This window comes from Nuphar pumila, chromosome 6 (assembly GCF_984573655.1).
Source record: "Nuphar pumila chromosome 6, dmNupPumi1.hap1.1, whole genome shotgun sequence".
Taxonomy (NCBI): domain Eukaryota; kingdom Viridiplantae; phylum Streptophyta; class Magnoliopsida; order Nymphaeales; family Nymphaeaceae; genus Nuphar; species Nuphar pumila.
The window spans coordinates 130,883,999-130,901,099 of NC_143254.1; the positions used below are offsets into that span (position 1 = coordinate 130,883,999).

At 35.2% G+C, this 17,101-nt stretch overlaps 1 protein-coding gene across 1 annotated transcript in view; it reads right to left on the reverse strand.

Annotated features, from left to right (window-relative positions):
• Positions 1 to 597: 597 nt before the first annotated feature.
• The window catches only part of LOC149836247 (long chain base biosynthesis protein 1b-like), a 39,164-nt gene continuing 22,660 nt past the window's right edge, over positions 598 to 17,101 (reverse strand). The window contains exons 5-13 of the mRNA XM_090009083.1: positions 8,636 to 8,729; positions 8,478 to 8,550; positions 8,151 to 8,283; positions 7,115 to 7,289; positions 6,566 to 6,706; positions 6,379 to 6,474; positions 1,768 to 1,909; positions 1,182 to 1,309; positions 598 to 1,103 (exon numbers count right to left, since the gene is read on the reverse strand). Coding sequence (XP_089865209.1) covers positions 921 to 1,103; positions 1,182 to 1,309; positions 1,768 to 1,909; positions 6,379 to 6,474; positions 6,566 to 6,706; positions 7,115 to 7,289; positions 8,151 to 8,283; positions 8,478 to 8,550; positions 8,636 to 8,729 — 1,165 coding nt within the window. The 3' untranslated portion in view covers positions 598 to 920. The remainder of the gene's footprint in view (positions 1,104 to 1,181; positions 1,310 to 1,767; positions 1,910 to 6,378; positions 6,475 to 6,565; positions 6,707 to 7,114; positions 7,290 to 8,150; positions 8,284 to 8,477; positions 8,551 to 8,635; positions 8,730 to 17,101) is intronic.

Consider the following 17,101-nt stretch of genomic DNA (forward strand, 5'->3'; position numbering starts at 1 on the left):
ATAAATTTTGGAGGCTTTTGAAAAAGGTACAATATCATGCAAGTTCATTTTGGGAGAAATTATTTTCCATTTTTCAGGAGTATATTACCAAGCATCAAAAGGTGGCATATTATTACAAGCATGAAAAACGTGTAGTTTCACACTTCCAATAACTATGGTCTTTTGTTTTGAATGATAACTAGGAAGAATATTCTTGCAATTTTAAACAAAAACACAGATGAATTTTGCATCTTCCCAAAATAGGCAGTGTATTTATTGTACTTTCCAAAAATCAGGCAATGTTTTTCCAACGGTTGTCTCACGAAAGTACCTTATCTAGAGTGATGGAACATAAAGCTACCATGAAAATTTGGAATTTATCAATGAAAATAAAAATTGAACAAACTTATGGTAACATCCACATTCAATTCATTCATAAAGGACGAATATAAATACTAGTTTGGCTGCAAAAGTCTTTTTGCTTTTTGACACAATAAACATGAACATTTCCATTTTCTGTTAATGAATTCCGATAAACAGTTAAAAAAAACATGTGACGTGCATAAACGGCAGGGGAAAAAATGCTAAACCTTTTCAAAACCAAGGAGTGGACTATTATAGAAATTGAAAATCTTGACAACTGAATTAATTAATTAAATAAAAACCCAAACCTATTTGGTTTCTGTTCAGTAATAGATAACAACAATATGATACAAAATTGTGCTTCTGTCAATAACATCAGAAGAAAGTGAAGACTTTTCAGATCAACTTCTAATGAAACAAAATAAAGCAAGAGGATTAAATCTCCTGTTTACATGACTTGAACGGACAATGATTCTGCTTTTTTATGTAAGCTGACATACCATGACCACTTTCCAACTGGACGGGAGTGAAACCAGTTCACATTGTAGAATTCAGCATTGCAGCAAATATTGGAACAGCTAATCAACCAGATTATCAGGGAAAACAGACTTGGCAACTCGCTTCAGTGACTCTGATGCCTTCAACAGATCGAAATCTGAGTGGGCAGAAGAAACAAACAAGCGAATCCCAGCAGGAAGAAGGCAATGATCAAGTGCTGACCTTTTCGAAACAACAAGAAGCACAGAATCTTCTCTCAGCACCTGAGAAACAACTTAGGTTATGAGGCTTATTCATCTTTCAATCAGTTGGCCAAAAAATTTCAAGACAAGTTATCTTACTCGTTCAACAATATCTTCAAGTAACTGCAGATCACCCTTGAAGGAGCCAGTAGAAATCTTTAATTTAAGAAAGACAATGGGTGACAAAGGATGGCTGCTAATTACAAGTCCTGGTACATCCGACAAACCTGCAAATCCCAAGTAAAATTTAGAGAGATCTCCAAGCATCAATGTAATAAACTACAGTGTCAAATATATATACTCACTTTGCCACCTCTCTCTCTCTCTCTCTCTCTCTCTCTCTCTCTATATATATATATATATATATATATATATATATATATATATATATAAAGAGAGAGAGAGAGAGAGATTTAACACTTCTACAGGTTTTTCCACAAATGAAAAAGGAAAGGAGCATGATGTTATAATTAAAGCTCCAAATTGAAAGTATTGTGATATTATGAGAAATTTGGTATTTTTCACAAAAAAAAATAGAATTTCAGTTTCATTTTTTAAATATTCAATATTCATTATTATTTTTTTCGGAAAGTAATTTTTAAAGTCTTCCGAGAAATACCCCCAGTATGTGACACCAGCATTGGTTACTTCACACCACACACACACAGGTTTAATAAGAAAATACCTTTCCATAGGAGAGAAATATTATCCTTCAGCTTTGACAGCAAATTAGGATTTTCCTCCAAAACATTGAGTGCAGTTATTGCAGCAGTTGCTAGATATGGTGGCAAAGATGCAGAAAATACATAACCAGAGCTGCTGAGACGCTGCAAGGTAATAAGAAAAATTTCATCAATTTACCTGGCATAACCTTATTTTTAGTAATGGAAGATAATAAGTATTCTATAACTGCACATATACATATATAGAAAGAGAGAGAGAGAGAGAGAGTAATGAGTAGCTCATAAACTGTCCTAAACGCCATCAAAGGGACAAAGTTTCAGGCTACGTCACACGGATACTCCATTTTGACTGCAGTTCCGTATCCCTTTACATACAAGTCATATTGGAAACTTCATAAAAATGGTTGTATCCCCATATCCGTAGCCATATCCATGTGACATAGGTTTCGGTCTTTCAGACTATGTCACAGGGACTTGGCCAACTGGGTGCCGCACCCGCGTCGACGCGAAGCAACGTGACGCGACGCGGGTGCGCATGCGGCTGTGGCACCCAATGCGGTCAACCTGACCCTGGGTGCATTGATCGCACCCAGGGTCATTTATATCTAACTTTTGGACTTTATATATATATATATATATATATATATAATATTTTTGCCGCACCCCCGCACCCAAGTTTTTTCAAAGTGTCGTAACCCCGCACCCGCACCCATGTGACATAGGTTTCAGATGTTTGACTAATCCAAATTCATGGACATATTCTCTATAGTTTACTTCCTAGGAAACATGTACTAGATTAGGCATTTTTTGTGTTTCGGTGTGTATTTAGAGTCGTTGATTTCTCATAGTACACCAAAACTTGTGATATAGAAATGGAGGTTTCTTATTGAATTGATTTGATCCAAAGCATGGTTTCTAGTGAATAAGCAATGATGAGACATCGGTTTCAGATGTTTGATAAATCCAAATTCATGGACATATTTGTTAAAATGTATCTCCAAAAACATGTTGTAAGTATAAATATATATACTTATATACTTAGAGATACATATACATATAATATATTATATGTATATGTATCTCTACATATATAAATATATATACTTATTCATAATTTTATTTTCTTACCCTAAAAGGGTAGTCTTGTAATCTTGCGCATATTCCATTTTGGAATATGTTGTAATTTATTTTTGTATTTTACATTTCTTTATTTTTTGTTTTTTGTTTTTAATATTCTTCATAAAGTGCATTGGGGGTCCCCCAATAGAGTCGTGGGGGCCCCCAATAGAGTCGTGGGGGCCCCCAACGGTCACAAATGTGACCGTTGGGGGCTCCCCAACGACTCCTTTGGGAGCCCCCCTTTGCACTCCTTTCATTTTGTATAAATAGGGGTGTTCCCCCTTGTAAATTCTTAAGCTTGAGAGTCTCAAGCATTTGCTCCTTCTATAAAATACATGCATTATTGCATGTTCATTATTTTTACGCTTTTTGCGTATTTTGTTCAAGTGTTGTGAGAGTGCTTTCGTGCACTTCTTTTATAAAGTATTTATGCTTGTATGTGTATTGTCTCTTCATAGACAATTTCACAATATTCTCTACAGTTTACTTCCTAGGAAACATGTATTAGATTAGGCATTTTTTGTGTTTAGGTGTGTAGTTAGAGTCGCTGATTTATCATAGTGCACCAAAACTTGTGATATAGAAATGGAGGTTTCTTATTGAATTGATTTGATCCAAAGCATGGTTTCTAATGAATAAGCAATGATGAATGCATATATACAATAGGATCAAGCAAGAAACATGCACAACTATATTTTTTAGAAGTGTATAAGATGGTTTAGGATATAAACTGTTTCAGAGCTACCCATCTCTCTCTCTCTCTCTCTCTCTCTCTCTCTCTCTCTCTCTATATATATATATATATATATATATATATATATATATATATATATAGATAGATATAGAAAGAGAGAGAGAGAAATTGATACGTGCTAAATGATACGTTTTAAACGGGTTTTTCTGCCCTTCCAGTGTTTTTTTTTTGCAGTTCCGACCCCATAAATGTCTTGGGCATGGTCGATTTACGAGGAATCCACACCTTGATCATGTGTTTTCGATGAAAAAATGATATTTGGAGCTTCAAAATTTTACAAACATTTTGGATCGTTGATTTTTCAAACATTATAAAAACTCACCCATGTGTCGGAATCGAACACTTCAAGAGCTGATCCCTATAAAATCAAATATATAGATCACATCTGTACGGTCAGAATTTAAAAATAAAATGAAAAACCCTGAAAAACTCATTTGGCACCTATCATTTTGCACCTATATATATATATATGGGATAGCATTTGCTACCCTCGTGGGTAAGGAACCCCTTAGTTAGAACTCATAGGGAGAGGTTATTTTGACCAAATCTGACATCATGGATGTGTTCAGCATGGTCAAAATAATAGAAATCAATTCTTGAATCATAGTTTTTTAACATAAAAACATGTTTTTTTGAGGTTTGAAAATCTGGTACATTGTAGGCCATTCATTTTTAACCCTCATAAAATCTGACATATATGTCAAAAATGATCCAAATGTCAGTTTCCACTAAACTTAATATGTAGATCACATCTGGAGGATCAGATGTGTAACAAAACTGAAAAAAATGAAAATATTATATTTTTCAGTAAGGGGTTCCATACCCAAGAGTGTAGCCGATATTATCCCTATATATATATATATATATATATATATATATATATATATATATATATATATATATATATATATATATATCACATTAGGGCATGATCCCTTCGTTATTCTCACTAAACTTACATCATATATTTACAAAAGGTGACCAGAATAGCATTTAAATATTACAGAAAAACAATCAATTCCAACCGTTTGGTCAAACCTTTTTATGCTGGTCATGTTTAGACTGGATAATAGCAGATGGCAATTCCCTAACATCTAGATGGAAGTGGAAAATCTTATTGAAAAAAAGGATGAAAGTGGAAAAGCCACTGGATTATAAAGACTACTTTTGAGGGTCTACAAAAAATCTGGTGCTGGTTCGTTAAGACCTTCCAACAGCTCTATGGCTGGAGAGAAGCAACTATTATTGCCAAAATAAGATTCCTTTAGTCCTATTATTGGCCAAATCCAACACGATATAAGCATCTAAGCTAGTGTCACTTGGCCAAACTCAAATAACCCTCAGCCTGGGATCCACCAAACTGGTGCTGATTATGGCTCGAAATGACCTTCCACATAAATTCATTTGGCTGATTGGAGCTGACTGCCTGCAACCACATTCTGTCCTGTCTTTTTAGTAAATTCCATTTTGCTTAGCTTTCCAAACAATATAAAGAGGAAGAGGATGGGGGGAGGTGTGGCGCATCCGAGCTGCTAATCTATATACTACTTATGAAGGAGCGATGAGAGCATCAGGGAGAAAAAGGTTATTTGTATTGTAATATTTTAAAAATGACAAAAAGAAGTATTTTGGGTTGAATGTCATTTACTAAATTGTTTAGTTTTTTTTCATAGGAGATACATCACACAACATTTTGCAAAATGACAACGTGAGTGCTATGGATTTTATTGTCATTTACTAAATTGTTTGTTGTTTGAATGTAATTTAGTAAAGAGAATTTAGAAAAGCTACTTAAATGTAAACCTATGGAGACGTGAGAGAGAGAGATTAGGAAAGCTATTTACATGGGATCTAAGTCATAGGGATATGACATTTTTGCTGAAGAACCCATACCGAACCGATACAGTTCAGATACTATTTTGACCATATCCCACCACTGCAGACCAAAAAAAAACTGTTGACCTAAACTTATATAGTCAAGGACTATTTTGACCTTTTAGGACAAATTCAAGGCTAAATGCCATTTAAAAAAATTGAAATTCAAACCCACCATAAATGCGCCTTTTTTTCCTTAAATGTGATCATGAAAATCAGAAAATGACAATAGTGGGATTGCTGAATTGCTTGTAAAAATGCATTTATGTATTGTTCTTGGGGACTGTGATATTCCTTTCAAATAAGAGATCAATCTTGTTGTTTATATGCTTTAGAATGCTTAAATAAAGTATAAAAAATTAAATAATATATATACCCGTATCCCCGAATCCTATTTTTTTGAAAATTGTCATTTGTACGACTCGAACTCGTGCCGTATCCCGTTTTTGCATCCCTATCTATGTGACATAGCATGGGATCCTATGGGAGAGATTAGGAAAGCTACTTAAATGGGGAGAGAGAGAGAGAGAGAGAGAGAGAGTTTACAAAAGTTCTCTCTCTCTCTCTCTTGTAAGCATGTATTAATTATTTATAAAATTTAGCCAAATCATAGATAATTTTTCAAGTTGCCAATTAGCATTAATATTTGGTGCTAAGCTTTACTGGGTGTGTCTTTACTCATCATGTTTGATTTGCAGGAGCATGTACATGACCCGTTCGTAAGGACAGGCCATTTTCTAGTCAATCTAATGTAGTCATGGTTTCCTTACCACTTAATTCAGAGATGGAGTATTTCTCTTCTGAGCAATAAAACTAAAAACTTTAGCAAATAATTAAGAAACTTAAAAAATAACAGAGTGCTCACTTGATGGTCAACAACTCTGACACTTCCAGTGCAAAATCCACCATCAGTTGCTAATGCATGTCCCATAGAAGCAGTGATAATATCAATTTTCTCAACCTGCACTTATCAGTAAAATTTGACCTATCACACGAAATAAGGTGAATACAGCAAACACAAGTTGAGCTAATCAAGCAACCATAGAACTTACAGGAACTCCATAATGCTCAGACAAGCCTCGTCCAGATTTCCCAAGTATACCAAATGAATTGCTCTCTTCCAACAATACTCGGAAACGATACTTTTCTTTCAACCGGATTATTTCATCTAACGGAGTAATTTGTCCAGAGTTCTGCAATTAACCACACAAAGGGAGTATTGTGGATCCTTCAAATGAAAAACAATCTAAAGCATGTGTTTTAAGGGGTACATACAAGTTTATCCATATATTCTGATCAGCGATATTTTTCTTCCACAATTAAAAGATCTCAAATGGCTAATTAGAACAAAGAACAAGGTGTAGCATATGACCAACTAATCAACTATGCATTGTACAAGCGTACACTTTCATTAAATGATGCAGTTCTTTGCCATTTATAAAGGCTGAAGTGTCCAGGTAACTTTTTGCAGTCAGGCATAAAGACAAAACAGCATGTTAACATGTTTTACTTTGTAGATTAGAGGAGCATTAAATGAAAAAATTTCAATTAGTATAAACGAAAATTTTTAAGGGAATTTAATATTAACAATCAAACTTAACCTGGTATATAGCTTCAACCACTATGTAACGACGCAACTTTTTCACCCGCTGATTTTCTTTAGTAATTTTCTCCAGTGTACTTTCTAGTGACTTCATATCATTATGCCTGAAAAACTTAACAGTGCTTCTTGATAGATAAAGACCATTTTGTATCGCCCAGTGCACACCTTCATCACTGAACATTAAGTCATCCAATAAATCAGTTTATAACACATCCAGAGAAAAAACCAATGATTCAGTCAGTAAACCACCAATAAGAAGCACAATAACTCATAAATAACACAAAAAATCAAGAGTAACTGCTTCATAAGGCAGTCAGGAACTAACATCAACTTGAGTGTGCAACTGCTGCATGAGTTTCATCTTCTTATAATGCCAACAAAAGTTACTGCTTACGATACAGAAATTTCAATTGGTAGCATGCTTCTTCCAACAGTAAATGTTTTTCCCTTCCCCCCCCCCCCCCCCTTCTCCTTCATTCAGTCAGCACATATATTCAGGTTATGTGCCTGCACACATTGCTTTATCTAACTTGAAGCTCAAGTAGTGCCTTTATTATTAGTAGGGGCTGGTAAAGGAAATGAACGAACTGAGCCTGAAGTGTTCAAGCTTGGCTCATTATTGTGGCAAGCCAAGCCAAGCTCGAGCTTATAATGAGTCTGAGTTAACAAGCCGAGTTCGAACTGGCATGTTTATAGAAAAACTACATTGTTTCAGAGCAGGGAGAAATAGGATTACAAAAAAATACATGTAAAATATATCTAAAATACATTTCTTACTACCTAACGAGCTTCTGCGAGTCAAGCCAAGCCGAGTACCTATTGTTCATATTCAGCTTTCCAAACCTATTTTATGAGTTTGAACAAGCTCTTTATGACCTGAAAATGAGTCGAGCCGAGCCATGAGCGGCTCGCTTTGTTTCCCAGCCTTATTTATTAGCCACAATAACAGCTACATTCATACTATGCTCATTATTGAAGTTTATCAATCCACAATCAATGAAGAACATGCTAAATGTGAAAATATCCATACTTACGCAATGATAAGGTCTCCTTTCTTGCAAAATGCTGGAATTGTGCTGAAAGCAGCTGAAATCCCATAGGAATACAAAATTGAATCAGGAGTTCCCAAGAAGTTTGCAATTCGGGCTTCACAATCAAGGTGTGTATCTAAAGGCAAGCAAATTGTAAATTGATTACAATAGAGATACCCATAAAATAAGTTCTGTATAATTATTCTAATACAATTAGCTGGTGAAAACAAGCATGCAAAATCACGAATAGTAAAAGTGATCTTCAAATGAAATTTCCATTTTTTTGTTTCTGAAACAAATTTACTGAACTGAGATAAACGCATAATATACCTATTGTCCCATAGAAACCTCGAGGCCCACAGGACCCAACACCATACTTCTCCAAAGCAACGGTGCATGATTCCTGGAGTACAATTGGAGTTATGACCCTTTTTCAACTAAGATTTAATACAATTTCGTTATAAAAGAAAATACAATGTTTTCCTCACTGTTAGTTTTTCATGCCCGATTAGTCCAAGATAATTGGCTGATGCAAAGTTCACAATTTCCTTGCCATCAATCATGGTATGTGGTCCAGCAGCACTGCACAGAAAAAAATCCTGAGCTGATGAGCGATATTCCTAGATTCCAATCTTTATTAGGGAAGAAAAGTCATAAGGTATAGATGCTACATACACACATACGCACACACAATCACATGCATGCATGTACACACACACATGAACAAACTTAATAAATCTAAAGCTCTACAACAGCGAAAAAACTCTTTTTGAAATCAGTGAAACATGGTTATCTGATGGCCGAAAATAATCTGTTTGTAAAAGAAATTCGTATCAGCTGCAGTCAAGATCTGGAGTTCTCATTAAAGAAAGAAACCTGTAAAGAATAAGAATGAAGGAGCAAATATCCATTCCAGGTGGTAATGAGAATACAGATAGTTGGCTCATAACAAACACACAACAAAATGCTTCAGAGGCATCAGGGAAAAAAATTAACAAGTTACTCATAAAAACAAGTAATTGAATAAAGTATATCCACTGCTATTCATTATCATCACATGTGCATATTAAGTATTCCATCTATTAACACTTAATACCGATATGGCGTTAGGGTTTTCCAGACACTCTTGCAAGGTGTTTTATAAAAATATAATTTCAGGAGGATTGGTAAGATTCAGTTTATTGTGTTCCTTAACTGGTCAGACTCGCTCATTGGATGCCAAGCTGGTCAGCTGCAATCCAACCCCACCCCAACTGAACTACTTCATGTTTATGCAAAAAAACAAAAAACTTATGATCCTGGTATTGTACTAATCGGATTCAGATCTAACTGATTCTATTTGGATTTGGATTTTGCTGAAGACATAGTGACCAGTCTTAACCGATGTACAGATCAGGATTAGGATATGTGCCAATCTAATCTGAATCCAGCCCACAAACATAAGTTCAAGCAATTACAGTAAGCAATTTGAAAACCAATGCATAAGTTTTTTCTTGGTCATATAATCATTGGATCAGAGGAACAAAGATTTGCATATGGTTTTTATTGATTTAGAGAAGGCATACGATAGAGTACCTAAGGACGTTCTCTGGTGGACAATGATGAAGAAAGGTGTTTCCCTAAAGTACAGTAGTATAATTAAAGATATGTATGAAGGAGTAGTAACCAATGTCCGCACTTGTGGAGGGGTGACAACCAATTTTCCGATAACGGTTGGGTTACATCAAGGATCTGCTTTAAGCCCTTTCCTATTTGCGATAGTGATGGATGAGCTTACGAGATCAATTCAAGAAAATGTACCGTGGTGTATGTTGTTTGCTGATGATATTGTTTTGATTGATGAGTCTAGAGCTGGGGTTAATGCTAAGTTAGAATTATGGAGACAGACATTGGAAGCTAGAGGTTTTAAGTTGAGTAAGAGTAAGACTGAATATATGGAATGTCGGTTTAGTAAGCAACGAAGTAGTGATGGGAGTGTAGTGAAGCTTGGTGAGCAAGAAATACCAGTGAATGATTATTTCAAATATTTGGGATCCATCATTCAAAAGTATGGAGAAATTGATGGAGATGTAAATCATAGGATAAAGGTTGGGTGGATGAAATGGAAAAGTGCAACTGGAGTGTTGTGCGATCGTAGAATGTCATTGCGGTTGAAGGGAAAGTTTTATAGGACGACTATTAGACCCACTTTACTATATGGTACGGAATGTTGGGCTGCCAAGAGACATCATATTCAAAAAATGAGTGTAGTTGAGATGCGGATGCTTAGATGGATGTGTGGAAATACAATAAAAGATAAGATTCGGAATGAGGAGATACGTAAGAAGGTAGGTGTTGCACCCATTGAAAATAAGATGCGAGAGAATCGTTTACGGTGGTTTGGACATATTCGGCGAAGGCCTAATGATGCTCCAGTTAGAAGGTTGGAGAAATGGGAAAATATATTAGTTAAAAGAGGTCGAGGTAGGCCTAGGAAGACTTGGATGGAGATGATAGGAAAGGATATGAATGCTTTGAACCTCACTGAGGACATGGCATTGGATAGAAATGATTGGAGGAAAAGGATTCATGTGGAAGACCCAAAATGAATTTCTTTTTTGGTTCATATCGCTGACCCCAATTGTTTTGGGATGAAGTTGTTGTTGTTGTTGTTGTATCATTCAAAAGTATGGAGAAATTGATGGAGATGTAAATCATAGGATAAAGGTTGGGTGGATGAAATGAAAAAGTGCAACTGGAGTGTTGTGCGATCGTAGAATGCCATTGCGGTTGAAGAGAAAGTTTTATAGGACGACTATTAGGCCCACTTTACTATATGGTACGGAATGTTGGGCTGCCAAGAGACATCATATTCAAAAAATAAGTGTAGCTGAGATGCGTATGCTTAGATGGATGTGTGAAAATACAATAAAAGATAAGATTCAGAACGAGGAGATACGTAAGAAGGTAGGTGTTGCACCCATTGAAAATAAGATGAGAGAAAATCGTTTACGGTGGTTTGGACATATTCGGCGAAGGCCTAATGATGCTCCAGTTAGAAGGATGGAGAAATGGGAAAATATATTAGTTAAAAGAGGTCGGGGTAGGCCTAGGAAGACTTGGATGGAGATGATAGGAAAGGATATGAATGCTTTGAACCTCACCGAGGACATGGCATTGGATAGAAATGATTAGAGGACAAGGATTCATGTGGAAGACTCAAAATGATTTTCTTTTTTGGTTCTTATCGCCGACCCCAATTGTTTTGGGATGAAGGCGTAGTAGTTGTTGTTGTTGTTGTTGTTGTATATAATCATTGGATCCCCTTGTCATGAAGAGGCACAGAATCCAAGTTACAACGAAAATAAAAATTAACACTAAATTCTATTAGACAAATAAAATCCAAATGCCATAACATAATGCTTTTGGATATAAACAACAAACATATCATAGACAAAAGAAAGACCCAAAAGTAAATAATTAATAAAAAATATGCACAAATTACATGTTACCCTCACTGCAAACACACTCATACACATACCTAATCTACCAATCACTCTCACTTAAACACACACTCTCTTTATATAAGAGAGTGAGAGGGAGAAAAAGAGAGAGGACTAGCCTAACGGCTAGTTGGACCTCTTCCAACTAGCCGTTAGGCATAGTCCTAACGGCTAGCTAGTCAAAATAGTTTGACTAAAAGAAAAATAAAAACAAAATTATAAATTAAAATTCCTATTCTACCCCTACAAGTATACTTAATCTAAAGACTAAATACCTAATAGGTATACCAAGGATATACCTAAAATACAAAAAGAATACAAAGGAAGTACCAATAAGTATACCTCGATAAATACAACACAAAGATACATTTATCTTAGCACCCCTCTCAAACTTACAGTGAGTAACTGGAAGTTTGCAAATACGAAAACAAAGGAAAGAACCCAAGACTTCAAATATCTTCATTATCTTCACCAAATGCCTTCATTAGTTGCTTCCATGGAAGGGCGTATCGAAAACTTTCATAAAAACTTCAAGATTTCCAACAATCATTTGCTCAAACTATTTTCTCTTTGAGAACCCATAAATAGAGCAAGACAAATGTCCCAACTATACAAAAGAATATATATCACAAAGTACGTTTTAAAAACAAAAGGATTTTAAAGTAAAAAATTGTTATAATAATAGGTAAATTTGATTTAGACAACAAATAAATTAATATAATGTTATATATTATGAAGAGAGGATGGTCGAGCACACCAACAAAACCCAAAAATACAATATATAGAAAATAAACTAGACAATATATAGAGAATAAACTTGTTTTATAGAGGAAAAAGATTACCATGGTCGAGCACACCAACAAAATAGGTATAGAAAATAAACTGGACAATATGTAGAAATAAACTAGACACATATTATGTTAAATATATATATTCAAGTAAATAAATGTATTTTTATTTATTAGAATGTACTTCAGGTTAAAATCTAATTTTACTTTTTTTTTCCTTTTTGTTTCTATTTTCTGTATTTTTTGTACATTTTACTAGCCATTGGGTCTAGCCCAACAGCTAGCTCTCATTCCTCTCTCCTTTTTTGTGTAAAAATAGGGGTTAAAATCCCTCACTCTATTATGATTCTCTTGAGCATTTTAAGGGTTAATAAAATTATATTTTTTACCCTTGTGAGAGTGGCCCTTTAGTAGCTTGTGTGTGCTCTTGAGTGTTTCTTTCTAGCCCTTAGTAGCTTATGTGTATGTCCCTTGGTGGATTTGTGTGTGTGTGTGTGTGCACATCTATTCTAGGTTTACATGGTATCAAAGCCAATAGGTTTTTGACCCTATTGATGTCCTACATGGTGATCGAGTTTCATCTTGGAGAACGTGCCAAAGCTTCAAATCTTCATCAACTCTCTCTCCAAAGCTTCATCAACTCTCTCTCCAAAGCTTCAAATCTTCATCAACTCTCTCTCTCTCTCTCTCTCTCTCTCTCTCTCTCTCTCTCTCTCTCTCTCTCTCTCCTCGTCAACTTTCTTGCTTGTTATGAAGAATAAATTTATGTTCGTCATCTATGTCACATAGACACAGCAACCAGGCTGTTGTACCAGTATCGACATGGCTCGACACAGGTACTGGTAACGGACGTGGCACGTGTACGTGCTGGTCTGGGTTGGGTCCAACCCTGGCCCAAAACCAAAAAAAAATTGATGTTGGTGCAAGGAGGAAGAGGAAGAAGAAAGAGGAAAAGAAGAAAAAGAAGAGGAAGAAAAAAAAAAGAAAGAGGGGAAGGAAGAAGAAGACAAGAGGAAAGGGAGGAGAAGAGAGAGAGAGAGAGAGCAAACCCTCTTCAACCTCTTTTTCTTCCAATCTGCCCGAGAGAGGGGGAGGGAGAGATAGAGTACCTCTTAGGGCGGTCTTCTTCTTCTTCTTCTTCTTCTTCTTCTTCTTCTTCTTCTTCCAGCAACAATCCGAGAGAGAGGGGGGAAAGCACCTTCGACCTCAGTATGCGAGAGGCAAACATCTATCCCTCCATTTGGCCCTTTGACCTCACCATGCAAGAGGCAAACAATGTGCAAGGGGAAAGCACCCAACCCCAGCGTGTGAGAGTGAGAGAGAGAGAGAGAGCAAAAAAAAGGGGGAAGCACCTTCGACCTTCCCCTTTTATTTCTCCTTTTAGAGAGCGAAGTTTGGGTTTGGGTCGTATGTGGATCCAGACCCAAACTTTTTCCTCTATTTTATAGAGAGAGGGAAAAAGTTTGGGTCTGGATTGTATGTAGATCCAGACCCAAAGTCTTTCCTCCCTCTTATATATATAGTCGTGTCCCTGTACCCGCATTTTATGAAATTCGTGTGTCGTACCCTCCTTACCCATACCCATGTGACATAGTTTGTCATGCATATCAAATTAAATGGCTCCAATTATCGTACTTGGGCCTCTACTATAGAAAATCACATTCTATCCAAAGGCTTCATCAAGTACATCGAGGGAGATTGTCTGAAACCTCAACTCTCATTTATAAAGATTGTTGATGGGAATATGAAGTTCCTCGAAGATGACGAAAAGATCATTGTCACTCTTGAGTTCAAAAGAAGACACATGAATGGACAATGCAAAGATTCTTGCATTGATTGTAAATAGTATTGACGCTTCCATTATTGATAGTGTGACCCAATTTTAAATGGCCAAGGAAGCATGGGAATTCTTAAGAGACATGTATACTATGAAAGATATGGCTCATTAGTGAAATCTCCATAAGAAAATGACGTCATTAAAAGAAGAAGATAAAATCATTTGTGACTACTACAACGAGATGGATCTTCTTTGGAGGGAACTTGTCGTCTTAGAGCCTAAGTGAGAAACTACCGGGGACTTACGCCTTAGACAAGAACAATTGAAAAGGGAACATTTTTTTATTTTTTCGATAGTTTAAGCAGTGTTGTAAGTATCGTATGATACGTATCGTTACTTTGGGGGAAAACGATATGATACACACCCTGTATCATACCATATCGTACGATACAGTACTATACGTATCTTTTTTTTATCGTATTTCATAAACTTGGTTATTTTGTTTTTGTTTATATAATATGAAAGTATTGAGTCTTATGGCATTGTTCTTGTGAGATATGCATGCTATATTATCTATGATTCTATATTTGTTGATGTTTGATGATGTCTTATGTAGCTCACAAAGACATAAATGTGATTTTATGGTTGTATTTTGTGCAATTCATCAGTGTTTCATGTGTTATGTTTTTTTTAGAATTTTTGTTATTTTTATTTTTATTTTTTGAGATTTTTAGAATTTTTTTATTAAAAAATTATGATATGTTTACGATACGATACGGTGTTGTTTTGGGCCTGACCGATACGGGTAATGATATGATACTTACAACCTTGGGTCTAAGGCTCGAATTCGAAGGGGTAAGGATGGTGTTGCTCTATAAATTCAAGATTCCTTCTCTTCACAAGACTCTTACAAAGTTAAGTATGGAAGGAGAAAGATTGAAGGAAAAAAAAAAGAAAAAAATAGTGACATCGTTCTTGCCGCTTCCAAATCCAGGGCGACCACCAAAGCATATAGGCCTCCACACTTGGGAAAAGAAAACTATGAAGGACCTAGGAGAATCATTTGCCACTTTTGCAACTGAGTCAAGACAAATAAAGTCGGCTTGCCCCAAATTAAAGAAAGTGGCTTTCATTGGAGACTCCTCTAAAACAAGTAGTGATGTCAACAAAGGAGGAGAGATAAAATATCTCTTAATTGCACAATTGGTCGTGGTTCTACAACAATACTTGAAGACTTCTACTTCTACTTCTACTTCAGGTGTCGCGGTATCATCTTCGTCTTCTTTGGGTATGTCACCTTGGATCATTCTCTGGGTATGTCACCTTGGATCCTTAATTTGGGAGCTTCTTTTCACATGACGCCTAATGCATCTCTATTATCCGATTGTCGCACCAATAAAATTTCTTCTAATGTTTCTAGAGCTGATGGCATCACTTTAGAAGTCACAAGCATGATTTTAAAAATGATTCTAAAATTGTTTTTATTCCAAAAAGAGTTATTCCTAAACTAAATTTAAACTTGCTTTTGGTTTTCTCAAATATCTGGGTGTAAAATTTTCTTCTCATCTAAAGGTTGTTTTGTATAGGATTGTCAATCAGGGAAGTTGATTGGAGAAGGCCATAAAAGAGATTTATACTACATGGACTTTTTATGTATTCCAAAAAATTCTTTTTGTAATTACACCAAAAAACAAAATATTGAAACTTGGCATAAAAGATTAGGTCATCCAAGTGTATCCAAACTCTCTTTTTCCATTTTTTGAAAAAATTTGTAACGAGAACGAATTTATGTGAAAAGATTGTATACTCTTCTTTTTCTTTCTAGATCCTATCTGACTAAACGAGCTTTTCAAATTGGTGCACTTGGATGTATAGGGACCCGCTCTGGTCATGTCTAAAAGAGGATTCTCCTATTATGTTATATTTGTTAATGACCATAATAGATATACTTGGATTTATTTCCTTAAGCACAAATCGAAAACTGTCTTGTTTTAAGGAATTTCATAATCTAGTTAAAAATCAATTTCAAACTAATATTCATATTCTTCGTTCAGATTTGAGAGGAGAGTTTTTATCAAATGAGTTCAAAAGTTATTTGAAAGAAAATGGAATTTTACATCAAAGATCTTGCCCAATAATCCCACAACAAAATGGTCTTGTCAAAAGAAAACATAGATACATCCTAGAAACTACTACGACGTTACTTATTTCAAAAAATGTTCCTAAAAGCTTTTGAGCCGAAGCTGCTCTCACCACAATCTACTTGATAAATAGCATGCCAACTTCTGCTTTGAAAAATATTTTCCCATTAGAAAAGTTTTTTAATTTTGAATCAGATTTTAAAAGACTAAGAGTTTTTGGTTGCAAGTGTTTTGTGCTTTGTGATAGAAATGATAAATTGACACCTAAGGCCATTGAATGTATCTTTTTTGGATACAGGGAAAACAAAAGGATTATAAATGTTATGATTTAAAAAATAAAAAACATTATATTTCAAAAAATGTTCCCTTTCTTGAAGATGAAAGTGACTTTGAGAAAGATGTGACTAAGAAAGATAGTGATTCTTATTTCTTGTTTGATTTATTGCCTAAGGAAATAAATAAATCATCTAACATTAATGATGGAATGATGATTGCATTACTAATGAACTAAGTAGTAATGATGATGGTGGTAATGATAATGTTTGGAAATGACTATCATTATTAAAAACAAAGACAATATTGGATCCAATAATGACAAATAACTTAAGGTTTATTCTCGACATACTAATGAGGACCATTCATGCGCACTTGAGAAATATATGCAAAATCAACCTATAAATGAAACCAATTGTAGGATATCGGAATGCATATCTAAGACCCTTAGTAGGTTTGTGTCATATGAGTCATTTACCCCAAAGTATAGAGC